The sequence below is a fragment of the Giraffa tippelskirchi genome, chromosome 4 (genome assembly GCF_054371585.1).
Source record: "Giraffa tippelskirchi isolate mGirTip1 chromosome 4, T2T-mGirTip1v1.2.pri, whole genome shotgun sequence".
Taxonomy (NCBI): domain Eukaryota; kingdom Metazoa; phylum Chordata; class Mammalia; order Artiodactyla; family Giraffidae; genus Giraffa; species Giraffa tippelskirchi.
Genome location: NC_137278.1, coordinates 36,641,239 through 36,654,203, shown reverse-complemented (window position 1 = coordinate 36,654,203; position 12,965 = coordinate 36,641,239). Strand labels below are relative to the sequence as shown.

The 12,965-nt window shown below is 50.3% G+C and overlaps 1 protein-coding gene across 2 annotated transcripts in view; it reads right to left on the bottom strand.

The window, feature by feature from the left end:
* EHD3 (EH domain containing 3) overlaps nt 1–11,234 on the bottom strand; it is a 29,104-nt gene extending 17,870 nt beyond the window's left edge. For both annotated transcript variants that reach the window (XM_081594463.1, XM_081594464.1), the window contains exons 1-2: nt 10,507–11,234; nt 269–445 (exon numbers count right to left, since the gene is read on the bottom strand). In XM_081594463.1, the coding sequence (XP_081450589.1) occupies nt 269–445; nt 10,507–10,733 (404 nt within the window). In that variant the 5' untranslated portion in view covers nt 10,734–11,234. The remainder of the gene's footprint in view (nt 1–268; nt 446–10,506) is intronic.
* Between the last annotated feature and the right edge of the window lie 1,731 nt (nt 11,235–12,965).

The following is a 12,965-nucleotide window of genomic DNA, read 5'->3' as shown; positions in this document are numbered from 1 at the left end:
TCTCTGCTTTTCCTGGAGGGAGGTGCGGATTAGAGATGGGATTTAACTAGTTGGATCCCTCCCCCAACTTGATCAGGAGAAATCAGGCCAGTGTCATCAGCTTCCATATTCCTAGTCAATGATGGTTTCATTCCCACTAAGAAAGGGACAATCAAGAGAGATTCCAGGTCTGGAAAAGAAACAGGGTCTCCCAAGACCTTGCCCTGCCCTTTCATACTCCAAGGAGAAAAGAAAGCACCCAGGATGCACGCGTTCCCTCTGTACCCACCTGTTCAAGAAGGCATTGCCAAAGGCGTTCAGTTTCCTGAAAGGTTTCTTAGGATCCACCACCAGGGCATTCCCGGGGATGATGCCCTCCACATCGCCTTGCATCACCGAAATGAAGGAGTCAGTGGTTGGCTCAGGCCCAATCCTCATGCCCGGGAAATCCTGTTCCAGGAGATACCTGATGGAAGAGAGCAGTCATAATGCAAGGATGCTTGGGCCATCAACATTGCCTGTGCACAGCAAGGCAGATGCTGGGGTGAGTCACGGTGGAGAGGAAATCAAGGAATTTCATGGCAGGGAGAGATTTTCACAGATGCAGAATCTGAAGACCTTTGGGAGGAAGTGGGATTTCAGTTGAACTTAAAATGTCAAATCTGTCCTTGGTCCTTTTCTTTTCACCTCCATGATGCGGAGGGGTGGGTGGGACAAGAAAGGTTTGGGCTCACAAATAAAGCATCGCTTGAAACTGATTCCTACACAGAATATTGTGGACTTCACAATGTGGGAGTCTGCCAAAGTACCTGTACACAGGTGTGGTTAGAATTAGACCACCCCTAGGCTCTGCTGGCTGGCCATAGGTGGTTATTGATCTGTTTAGTCAGTCATTTAATGTAAAGATAGCTCATACATGATAAAAAGTGAGGGGTACACCAGGAAAAAAGGATCTCCATCCTACCCTAGACTTTCAGTCCCACTCTCTAGCACAGCCACCAGGCTGTGGCCCCAGGGCATATGTGTTTTTCTTTACTCTCCTCCAGGCCTGAGCATTGAGAGCCTGAGGCCACCACCCCTCTCCACAGCCCCCTTTGGAGCCCACAGTGAGCCAGAGAATGAAGAGAACAAGCTGGAAGGAAAACCAGACTCTTTGGCAGGAGCTCAGAACAGCTTTGAGCCCAAATTGCTTAAGGCTGGACTGTGGGCAGAGGAGTCCAGTGCTGCCCTGGGTTGGGACTGGCCAGAGGAGAGTCCCAGGGGCCATGACGGACAAGGAGCTAAGGAGTGGGTTGCACAACAAACAGAGACCCATGGGTGAGCCCACAGCGTGTGCCAAGACCCTCCCCCTAAACCTTAAGGGGCCATGTTCATGCCCAGAGGGAAAAGTTAAGGAGCCCTTAGGAGAAGAGATGGAAAGTCAGAGACTGCTGGCCGGGAAGGGAGCCTAGGAACTCCTGGGCCAGCGGGCCTCAGCCACTGCACGTGGAACCTGTGGAGCTCTAGCTAACAGTGCCGGGTCCAGCCCAGGGGTCTGACCCGCTAGTCCACGATGGGGCCCTGACCACTGGTCTTTTTCAGGAACTTCCTAGTTGATTCTAATTGCAGCCGGGTTGACAACCTGCTCTGGACACTGTCATTATGCTGATAGCACCACTGACAATAGCATGTCCATGGCAGACATCACCCTCATCACTTCAAGAATGTAGCTCCTTCTGGCAGCCCTAGTAGGTGCAGTTCGGGTCTCTGTATCAGAGCCTTCCACATCTGAGAACACAACCAACCGTGGAGAACCCGGGTTGAATTCTCCGTGGTTGATTGGAGCCATTGAATGTGGACCCCATGGATCCGGAGGGTCTGCTGTACTGTGCCATTTTATACTTGCAGGGGCTTGAGCATCTGCAAGGGAGCTGGGGTCCTGAAACCAGCACTCCATGGATTCCAAGGAACGAGGGACAGCTGTATTGAGGAACCCAAGGCTTTGAAGGGTTATGGGGCTTCCTCCACGTTAAAGAGCTAATAGTGGAGCAGGAACCCAAACCCTTATCAGTCTAACACCAAATCCTTTGCTCTTCAACTGTCTCTACCCTAAGGAAATGCTCTTTGCCACCCCTCCCACCTCCGCCCCGTGCCCACCCTCTGCCCAGCAGGCAGCAGCCAGGGAAACTGGCTGGGATTTCTTCCAGCTCATGGGCATCTCATCGTGTTCTGAGCTGCTAGTTTACTCTGTGCTTCCAGGGCAGTTCAGTTGCCACGGGGTCGCTCGCCAAGGAGCTGGCAGGCGAGCTGCCATGGAGGAGATGCTGCCCAGGGGCCACCTGCCTACACCGGCAGTTTTAGGTTAGTGAAGCCCTTCATCTCCCTCCAACATCTGAGTGTGAAGACAGTATTTCCTTCCATCAGAGGCCCATTCCGAAAGCTGGGTTGTGATGAGAATGTATCACCCCAGCGGCCCGTGGACAGGGTTTCCTCTTTCTCAAGCACACCTTCTCCTTCAGAGCCTCAGGGGAGAGGCAGGGAGCCTCAGGGCCTGGGGTGAGCAGACTTGGTTTCTCTAACCTTCAGAAGGTTCTCGACCTCTGTGAACCTCAGCACTTTCATCTTTAAAATGGGAGGTCATTGTTCTGATTTATTAAGCACTTGTGCCAGACAGCGTTCCAGACTGTCCATGAATTATATCGTTTCATCTCACATTTCCTCTGATGTGAGCACTATAACCCTTACCATCAAATGGGCCTCATAGGTAAATCCATCTCACCAGATGTTCTGAGGGTTAAATTAGTTATAGACCGTAAGCGCGTAAACCAGTACCTAGCATCTAGATCACCATCCCAAAGATCAAACTATTTGTTGCAGGATCAGACAGTAAACAATCCATCTGCAATGCAGGAGAACCCAGGTTCGATTCCTGGGTCAGGAAGATCCCCTGGAGAAGGGAATGGCAACCCACTCCAGTATTCTTGCCTAGAGAATCCCATGGACAGAGGACCCGGGCAGGCTCCATGGGGTGGAACAAAGGGTGATGCTCCCCAGCATAGCCAGGGCCACTTTCTTGGGACGTTTCCAGAGCCTCAAGCAGCCCAGCAAGAGCACTTCGGCTAAAACCACATGATCCTGGATTTGCTGACCACACATGGGTCTGGAGAAACACAGAGTTCAGTGAAGCCCAAAGGAAGTCGAAGGACGCAGTCAAGCCAAGCAGAGAACCTGGGGCTGGGTAAATTCTCAGGGACATTTGGGTATGACCTGCAGCCCCGAGGGCCCCCTTAACAAAGCCAGCACTGTGTCCAGAAAGGAAAACCTATTGAGGGCTCTCATGGCTGCTTTCTCTATGGGGAGAGATACAGATCGCCTCTGTTGCCAGGCAAAGACATTCCCATGGTAGGGTAAAAAAAGAAAAGTTAATTCAGGCCCGGGTGGGAGCAGTGGAGATGGGGAAGCATGAGAACAAGGAGGGGCTGGCGGGCTGAGCACCCACTGTGAGCCAGGTGCTCTTCTGTGCCCCTTCCCTGAATTACTCCACCCAATCGGTCCTAGAATCGCTGCAGGATTGGTGAATTATTTCAGTTTTGCAGGTGAGAAAATGGAGATGGAGACTGCCCCTATTCAGGGCCAAATACAAATATTCAGAGGCCCAAAGAGCAGAGAAGGTTTGGGTGTCTCCCCGACTTGCCATCCAATGTAAAAGAAATAAAATGGATATAAAGAAGGCCAATGCAATTCCGGTTTTTCCCATGAGGACTATTTTTCCTAAGCAAACTGTTTCCTAATATCATCTCCCTCATTTTTCAGTGTCCTGCTTGGCTGGCAATCTAAGCATGTGGCTTGTTTTACTGGCACCTGAGCACTCAGAGTGAGGCATAGCCAAGAATCAACCTAGTTTGCTTCTGGGGCCCCTGCCTCTGCAACAGTGGGGCCAAACCTCCCTGCTGTTGGGACAGCACCCAGAGCGGGGAACAGAGGGACCAGGGCCACCAGCAATGCTGCCCGAGGCCGTGGCTGGGCTGGACCTGATGCCTCAGCTCAGTTAGGGAATGCGCCCTGATGGGTGGCTGCTTCACTGCAGATGTGACCTTGGACAAGTCCCTCCAGACCCACTGCCTCAGTTTCCCCAGTTTTTATAAAGTGGGGCTAATCCTGGTTTCTTACTAGCTCAGGGGGACAGAGTGAAGGTTTTTGTGAAGACATACATGAGTTTTGGAAAAGCAATGGCTACACCACACATGGGCTCATGTTGGCACAGGTAATAATTAGAGAAAACACATGTCTGTAAGTACCCAGCGCGTTTCTACCTGGAGGGACTCCAAACCCAGGGTCCTCGCACCTTCGTGAAAATCCACATAGCTTTTAATTTGTATATCTTGAGGTTGACACTAAAGGCACACAATCCTTTCTGCCTTGTGTTACAGGTATTTGTGTTAGGTTAGTGTTAGTTGCTCAGTTGTGTCCACCTCTTTTTGACCCCATGGACTCCACCAGGCTCCTCTGTCTATGGAATTCTCCAGGCAAGAATATCGGAGTGGGTTGCCATTCCCTTCTCCAGGGATCTTCCCGACCCAGGGATCAAACTCAGGTCTCCTGCATTGCAGGCAGATTCTTTATCGTCTGAGCCACCAGGGAACCCTATTTGCATTGTATATCTGTATCTTTGGTCTCTCTAAACCTTGTGTACTTCAGCTTTAAAATGGGGTCAAGACATTATTACTTGTCCTGTTGGCCTCACGGGGTTTCAGGGAGACTGTAAATCACCCCAAAGACACAAAGTGAGGTAAGAGATGGGGGACTTAATGGCCGAGTTGAAGTCTGAGTCAGCTCTTTGCTTCATGGAGCGGTCACCACTGTCCCTAGCGCACAGCAACCTCTACCAGGGGACAAAGTGACCCAAGCGCAAAGGAGACCAGTCACCAGATTGTCAAGCCTCCTACTAGCCTCGCCTTGCCTAACCGCCCCTGACACAGGCTGGCCTAAATAACCCTATGAGGTGGTTGCCATTATTCACATGTTAGTGATAAGGACACTGAGGTTCAGAAAGCTTAGACCCTTCCTAACAAGGTCTCCTGGCTGGAATGGGTGGAGCCTGGGTTCTGCTGAGCTTCCCATGTTTTTCCTGTGGCTGCATTCTCCTGTCAGTGGGAGTGGGATGAGCCCTTCCCCAGAGGTCCTACTCCCAGTCCTGTTTCTCCTGATGACCTCCACACCTGACTCTCAGTTCAGTTCCATTCAGTCACTCAGTCGTGTCTGATTCTTTACCACCCCATGGACTGCAGCATGCCAGGTTTCCCTGTCCATCACCAACTCCCGGAGCTTGCTTGAACTCACATCCATCGAGTTGGTGATGCCATCCAACCATCTCATCCTCTGTCGTCCCCTTCTCCTGCCTTCAATCTTTCCCCGTATCAGGGTCTTTTCCTATGAGTCAGTTCTTTGCATCAGGTGGCCAAAGTATTGGAGCTTCAGCTTCAGCATCAGTCCTTCCAATGAATATTCAGGACTGATTTTGTTTAGGATTGATTGGTTTGACCTCCTTGCAGTTCAAGGGACTCTCAAGAGTCTTCTCCAACACCACAGTTCAAAAGCATCAATTCTTTGGCGCTCAGCTTTCTTCATAGTCCAACTCTCACATCCATACATGACTATTGGACACTTTGACTAGATGGATTTTTGTTGGCAAAGTGACGTCTCTGCTTTTTAATATGCTGTCTAGGTTGGTCATAGCTTTTCTTCCAAGGAGCAAGCATCTTTTAATTTCATGCCTGCAGTCACCACCTGCAGTGATTTTGGAGCCCAAGAAAATAAAGCCTGTCACTATTTCCATTGTTTCCCCATCTATTTGCCATGATCTTCGTTTTTTGAATGTTGAGTTTTAAGACAACTTTTTCACTCTCCTCCATGACTTTCATCAAGAGGCTCTTTAGTTCCTCTTCACTTTCTGCCATAAGGGTGGTGTCATCTGCATATCTGAGGTTGTTGATATTTCTCCTGGCAATCTTGGTTCCAGTTTGTGCCTGACTCTCAAGACAGATCTTAAGCCAGACATCAGGAGGTAGACCAATGCTCTGCCCTCTGCTCCCCTGAGTAACACTCAGGCCTTGTAAGAGGCAGGCAGTCCACCTAGTCCCACTTAGGGACTAGCAGATCAGAGCCCTGACAGGAAAAGGATGTCCATGGACCTCAGACGGGTGACAGGAGTGAGGAGCTGCTGGGGCTGTGGCTAGCAGGATGGCCTGGCAGAGGACAGTGGGTCTACTGGAATGGATAGGGGCCCCTTCACTAGCCCTTCAGCTTATTAGAGAATCATCCTTTCTGGGGGTGATGCTGCTATGAGGCCTGGGCAGCAGAGATGCCAGAGAGGTGACAAGAGAGGGTGCAACCACAGGCAGATGCTGAGTCGCTTTTACAGGAGGATGCAAAGAGCCCCCTGAAAAAGAGGGGAGTCAAAAGGACCAGCTGGGTAGCCACCCGGCCCCCTCCCTACCATGTGCCTGTTCATACTGTAGAGGCTCAGTCATGCTGTAGAAGGGCTGGGAGATGCTCAAGACCAGCTGAGCTCTCCCTATGGAGACCGAGGCCACTCAGCTCCAGCAGCCCCAAGCCCCACACCCAAAGCCCCAGGTCCTCTACTACAGTGTGGCCACAGGCCAGCAAGGCCCTCTTTGAGGCCCTGGGATCCTGGGCCTTATAGCCCCTGGGGCAGCCAGCCATTCATCTCTGTGACCAGGGGGCCAAATGGTGCAAAGGAGGAGGGACTTGAGGTTGCAGGCCAGAGTGAGGAAGAATGAAGAGAGAAAAACAGCAGAGGCGGGAGGAGAGGCTGCCAGGCCAGAAGGACACAGAGCTACTGTACTAGGAAGAGGCAGCCTGTGTTGGAGGAAGCAGCCACCCGGCCAATTTATTGTTTATTTTATTACCCTGGGTTGCTGGGCCTTAGGCCAGTGAAGTTATTTCAGGCGGAGATCATAGCACATTAATTAGTTATTAGAAGAATGTCCTTTTCTGCATGTTCTTCCTGAGACAAGAAATAGACCCCGAGGCAAGGAAATGTAACTGAAAGGAGATGGACACTAGGAGACAGAAGGCCAAGGGCCAGGGGATGAATAAGCAAGTCTTTATTTCCAAGGGAAGGGTCCCTCTCAGGTTCAGGCTGGAATACAAGATGTGAATGGCCATACTCAAGACAAGAAGCAGGGATGGGAGAGGGTGCAGCTGTGAAGGCAGGCTGGATTCCATACCCAGGTGCTCCTAGACACCCCAAATGGAACCTTCTCTGCTTTGGGGAAGGGGTGTGGTATCAACTGACTCTTTTGAAAAGCAACTCAAAAATGTGACTCTTACTACCAAGATTAAAAAGTCAGAAAAAGTTAAAAAAAAAAAACAAACCAAAACTCTGTACAGCCTTTGGCCTAGTGATTTCACTTCTGGAGATCTCTGAGAAAACAGCCTAATACGTGGAAAAGTATTATGCACAGAGATAGTCAGATTGATCCTACAATAATAGCACAAAATAAAATTAGAAACAACTTCATATATTCAAAAGAAGTAGATTGGTTAAATGAATAACTGCATATACATACAGTGAAATATCATGCAGCTCTTAAAAATAATGCTTACAGAGACTTAAAAATTTACTTGGGAAATGTTCATGCTATAAGTGAAATAAATCCACATACAAAATTACATTATGGCATGATCTCAACTGTGTTATAAAATAGCTAAAATTACTGGAAAGACATAATACGTATTATATACACATATACATATATTGCATACATACATCATATATATGTGCTAAGTCACTTCAATTGTATCTGACTCTTTGCGACCCCATGGACTGTAGCCCACCAGGCTCCTCTGTCTATGGGGATTTCCCAGGCAAGAATATTGGAGTGGGTTGCTATGTCCTCCTCCAGGGGATCTTCCCCACCCAGAGATCGAACTTGAGTCTCTTATATCTTCTGCATTGGCAGGGCAATGGACATGAGTTTGAGTAAGCTCCAGGAGTTGGTGATGGACAGGGAAGCCAGGCGTGCTGCAGTCCATGGGGTCACAAAGAGTTGGACATGACTGAGTGACTGAACTGAACTGAACTGAACTATATATAAAATATTTAAAATTGTTTCCCCTGAGTTGTAGGATGATGATGGGGCATTTTTTCATCTTCCTCAAATTTACTCTTGTCTGCATTTTCCAATTTTTTAAAAAAAAATTACTGTTCAGTGGATTTAATGAGAAGAAAGGAAAATATGTAATTTGGTTTTGGAGGCCTTCCCTGTGCTGCCACCCCTCCTCCCCTGCTGGGATCCTCTCTCTCAAAGTGAGACAGCTTTTGATGCACGAGCTAAATTCGGTTACTGACATGAGTGGGGAGGGAGAATGCTTGTACTCAGAGGATAAGATAGAGGAGGGCTCTGCCTCTCCCAGCCTTCCTGTCTCCCTCAGATAAGGAGTAATCTATAGCAATTTGGCTCTGCCACTTTCTTAGACCCAGTTAACAGCCAGCATGACTCAGGCAAAGCCAGGAGAGTGTCTCAGACAAGAGACACTTAAACACGTCTGTTGTTCCGTGATCCTGCCCTGGGGGATGTTGGCTTCTCCCCACCTCCCCTCCCATTCTGCAAATGTCTACTGGGAGCTCCTGTAGCAGAGACCCCCACGCAAGGTCCCAGGGAGCTAGGCAGTAAGTGCTGGTGCCACAGGAAGGAGAAGTTCTAAACAACCTACTAAGAATTATAACCAAGGTGTGGCCAGAGGGCTGGGGAAGGCCATGCGATGGGCAGGAGCCATCTGTAAATGGCCTGTGCTTCCCATGGGGCCAGGTGGAAGATGCATGTTACAAAGGAAACCTTGCACAGAACCAGGAGGGTCTGAGGTGTCTTTGGCAGCAATGGGCGTTTAATAAAAAAGGAAGATGGATTAGATCAGGGGTTCTTGCCCTAAGGTCTAAGGCTTGGACTCCCAAAATTATATGTAAATTTGGGATGTAGGTACTTTTTTGTAAAGATGGGTTCACAGACTTTTTGAAAAGTTAAGAAGCAATGAATTAGATTCTTTGCAAAGGTCCTTGCAGTTCTAACAATATAAGACCTCCAAAAGCCAACAATTCCCTCAGGTACCCAACTTCAGAAATCATTCGGCCTCTTAAGCTGAGTGAGTCCAAGGCTGTCAACCCCACAAGGAAAAACTCAGCGGATGCCCCATTCAGACATGCCATGTTAGTATGGTGGTGCCCTGCTCCCAGAAGGCTTGTGTTAAAAGCTTAGCACTAGGGAAAATTTGAATCTAGAAAATCAGGAACTAGACTGTGAACTTTTCTGCTCTCCTCACCAAACAAAGCACAGTGCTTTGCATGTTGCAGGTCAATGAAGGGAAACAAGAGCATCCCTGCTTTGAAACCTTCCATAGGAGATGAGCACCATTGACTCTGTGGGGGTGGGGAGGGGAACTGAACCCATCACCACTTTCTATGAGCCTGACTCTCAACACAGTGGGCCACTCAACACAGAGCACCCTCAACAGCTTTCAGGCCTGTGAATGTGTGAATGAGGCCAAGGAGGATGGCCTGGCCTTGAAGGCCTTGTGGCCTGAGGGCTGGAGAGAAGCCTGTCTTCTAAAGCTACGAAAGGTCCTTATCGCTCTGGTGGACAATAAGTGGACTTCTCTGAAGGCCAGGTGGACAGCTGACTTCCTGAGGATTCCTACAGCCCGAGGATTCTGTAATTCTAGGGGATGGATGACTCACCCTCAAAGTTACAGGCATTGAGCCAATCATCTCCTCCCATGCATCTAGGACCGCATCCCAGGTCAGCCTCCCATCCTGTTATATGGCTTTGGACAATTCATTTAACCTCTCTAAGCCTCAGTTATCTTGTCTGCCAAGTCAAGGAGCTGGATGAGACAGTGGCCAATGTTCTGTCCACCTCCAAAAGACTTTAATATGATTACTGAGCCACGAAGATCAACAGGAAACAAAATAGCATTTTGCCTCTAGACACTGCTTGTCTCCAGTGGCCAAGAGATATTTGTAAGGAGCTCTGATTGGAAAAGGAAACTGATGAAAGAAGGACAAGCAGCCTCCCTGGCCCACCTCCTCAGCTGCAACTGTGAGTGGCTGAAGCCTTTAGAAGGCAAAGGAAATGGTCCTGACCATCAAGCGCATGTCACTACAAGGAGAGGGTGTAACCCCCCCTCCCCCGCCACCACCAGCCTAAGGTGTTCTTGTGACCAGGATACGTCTCACTTGTGCCTCCTGGGTTTCAGTTTCACCATCTATAAAATGGGTAGCATAGGGATGGCTCTGAACTTTACACTTCATGAGCTGAGTGCAGTGGAGAGGTGCTAGGTAGGATGGAGTAAGGGACCATCCAATGAAATTATAGGGTAAGCTTTGGACAACCCCCACACAAGGATTTCTTCAGAGATTTCAAGTGAAGACTTATCTCTTGTCCCCAGGCAGGAGGGACATCGGGAGTGAGCAGAGGGTCTAAGCGCTGGGCAGCTGGGTGGGCTGCTGGGGGACCCTGGCTGGCTCACCTGATGAAGGTGGTCTTCCCGGTGGAATACTGGCCCACCAGCAGCACCATGGGCTTGTTGTCGAAATCGGCATCCTCCAGGGCGGGGGAGTGAAACTCGTGGAAGCGATAGTGCTCTTCCAGGGGCAGCAGCTTGGTCCTGTAGAGTTTCTTGAGCCCATCACTCACGGTCTGGAAGACCTCGGGGTCTTTCCTCCGGCGGTCGTCGGAGCGCAGCCAGCTGAACATCGCGGCCACCGCTCGCCTGCTCGCCCCCGGTGCGCAGTCCCAGCAGGAGGGCGTGGAGTCGGCGACCCCGGGTCCTCGGGGAAGGTGTCCGGCAGGGCGGGCCCGCCGGGCTCCCAGCCGCGCCGCCGCCTCACCGGAGCGCCAGGCTCAGCCGCACCATGGCCAGGACGCAGGGCTCGGGGGTCCCCGGGGCGACGGCGTGGGGCCGCGAACGCGCTCTTCCTCTGCTCCTGGGTCCAAGCCCAGCCCCGGCTTCATCCAGCAACTAAGGCCGGAGAGAGGAAAAATATCTGGGTTGGGCGGGAGGGCTGCGATCTTGGGGAAAAAGTCAAACCTGCAATTAAAATGTCAGATGCCGGGTCCCCCGGCCCCCCTCAGCTCTCTCCCACTTTGGCTCGGGTGCAGTTAAGGGATGCTTCGAATCTGCTCCCGCCCGCCCCGGAGGCTCAGAGGAGGCGGCGGCGCTGCCCAGCCCGCGGACAGCTCAGCATCTGCAGCCGCAGCCCGCAGCCTCAGGCGCGGGTTTAAATGCCAGCCGTGCAGGAAGCCGGCTCGCGGAGGAAGTCCCCGAGTACTGGCAAGGCTGGCGCGGCCCTGCGGCCACGGCGGGGAGAAGCTGAGCAGGGCGACGCCATGTTTGTGGGCAGTGGCCCCTCTGGGGACCCGCGACCGCTCGCTGCACGGGAAGGGAGGGATGCTGAGCTCGGTGGGAACGCTCTGGTATTTCATTCCCGGCCTCTGGAGGTTTGATTTGGGAACAGCGCCCTCTCAAGGACAGCTGCGAAGACAGCGTTGACCTGCTTCACACTCTCCCTGCTCTTAAATATAGGCTTTCCTTTAGTTACTGAGTTCAGTTCCTTAGGATGACTGGTTCTCTATTGTTAGGTAGTATTTTTCTTGGCGCATGAAAAGAAGAGTCCAATATTAGCTTGCCCCAAATGACCAACACTATCACTACCCAAACTTTTTGCTAGGTCTAGGGTGAAGTCAGACTATTCTCATTCATTCATTTGTTCATTCCTTCCAATAAAATCAAACAAAATAAGCAAAACGTCCACAAGTATTAAGCCAGTATTACGGCACAATTTTGGTGACTGTGGTTACAAATTTGATCACCAAAATAAGCACATAGAGTCTCTCTCTACCAGGAACTCCAGCCAGGCCGAGTTTTAAGAGGAGATAGGAACAGAAGGCCTGGGTGCATAGCGGGAGGAGGCATCCTTTTTGTCTGGATAATTTGAGGAAGGCATCACAGAAAGCCTGACTGTGAGCTGAATCTTAAATGGTGAACCCACAGAGAAGAAGGGGGACATTCCAGGCTGAGTAAAGGGCACTTGCAAAGGTGGGGGAACATGGAAGAACTTGGTGGGGTGAAGGCAGAGTCAACAGTTTGCTGCCAAGCGTATGGAATTCAGGAGGATGGGAGGGAGTGACTGAGGCCAGGCAGATAAGGTTTTACAGAAACAGGAATCACAGAGGAGATAAGGAATCAATAATAATGTTATTATTAATCATGGTTAACATGGACCAAATGCTCACCATGTGCCAGGGGCCTGGGTTAAGTTCCCAGCAAGTATTGTTTCATTTAACCTTCGTAGCTTCCCTGGTGGCTCAGATGGTAAAGAATCCACCTGCAATGCGAGAGACCTGGGTTCAATCCCTGGGTTGGGAAGATCCCCTGGAGGAGGGCATGGCAACCCACTCCAGTATTCTTGCCTGGAGAATCCCCATGGACAGAGGAGCTGACATGACTGAATGACTAAGCATAGCACACAGCAGCTCTATAGGGCAGATCACGTCTCCAGTTTCATGCCAAGGAGAAGCGGATGAGAACAGCTGGCTAGGCAGGTGTAGGCAAAAAGGGGTGCATTGTCTGTAGGGAATTTAAACACAATAATAAAACCAACTCAAAGTCGATCTGCTTTATATTTGCACCAGTGACAAAACACTCCCTGCTGCCAGGGCAGATGGCTTCCACATACTCCTCTCCACAGATGAGGAAACAGAGAAGGCTCATGGGCCAGGTGGGACTGCTAATGTGGGTAGCAGTACAGGGGAGGGGCTGGAGAAACAAGAGAGGCTGGAGGCCAAAAGACTGATTAGGAAACTATTCAAAAATTCAGGAGTCGGAGTAATCGGGATAGAGAAAAGATCATATTTAGGATATTTTTTTTTAATGGCATAGAATCGACAGATCTTGGTAAGCAGTACTATAGGTAAGGCAGAGTCTAG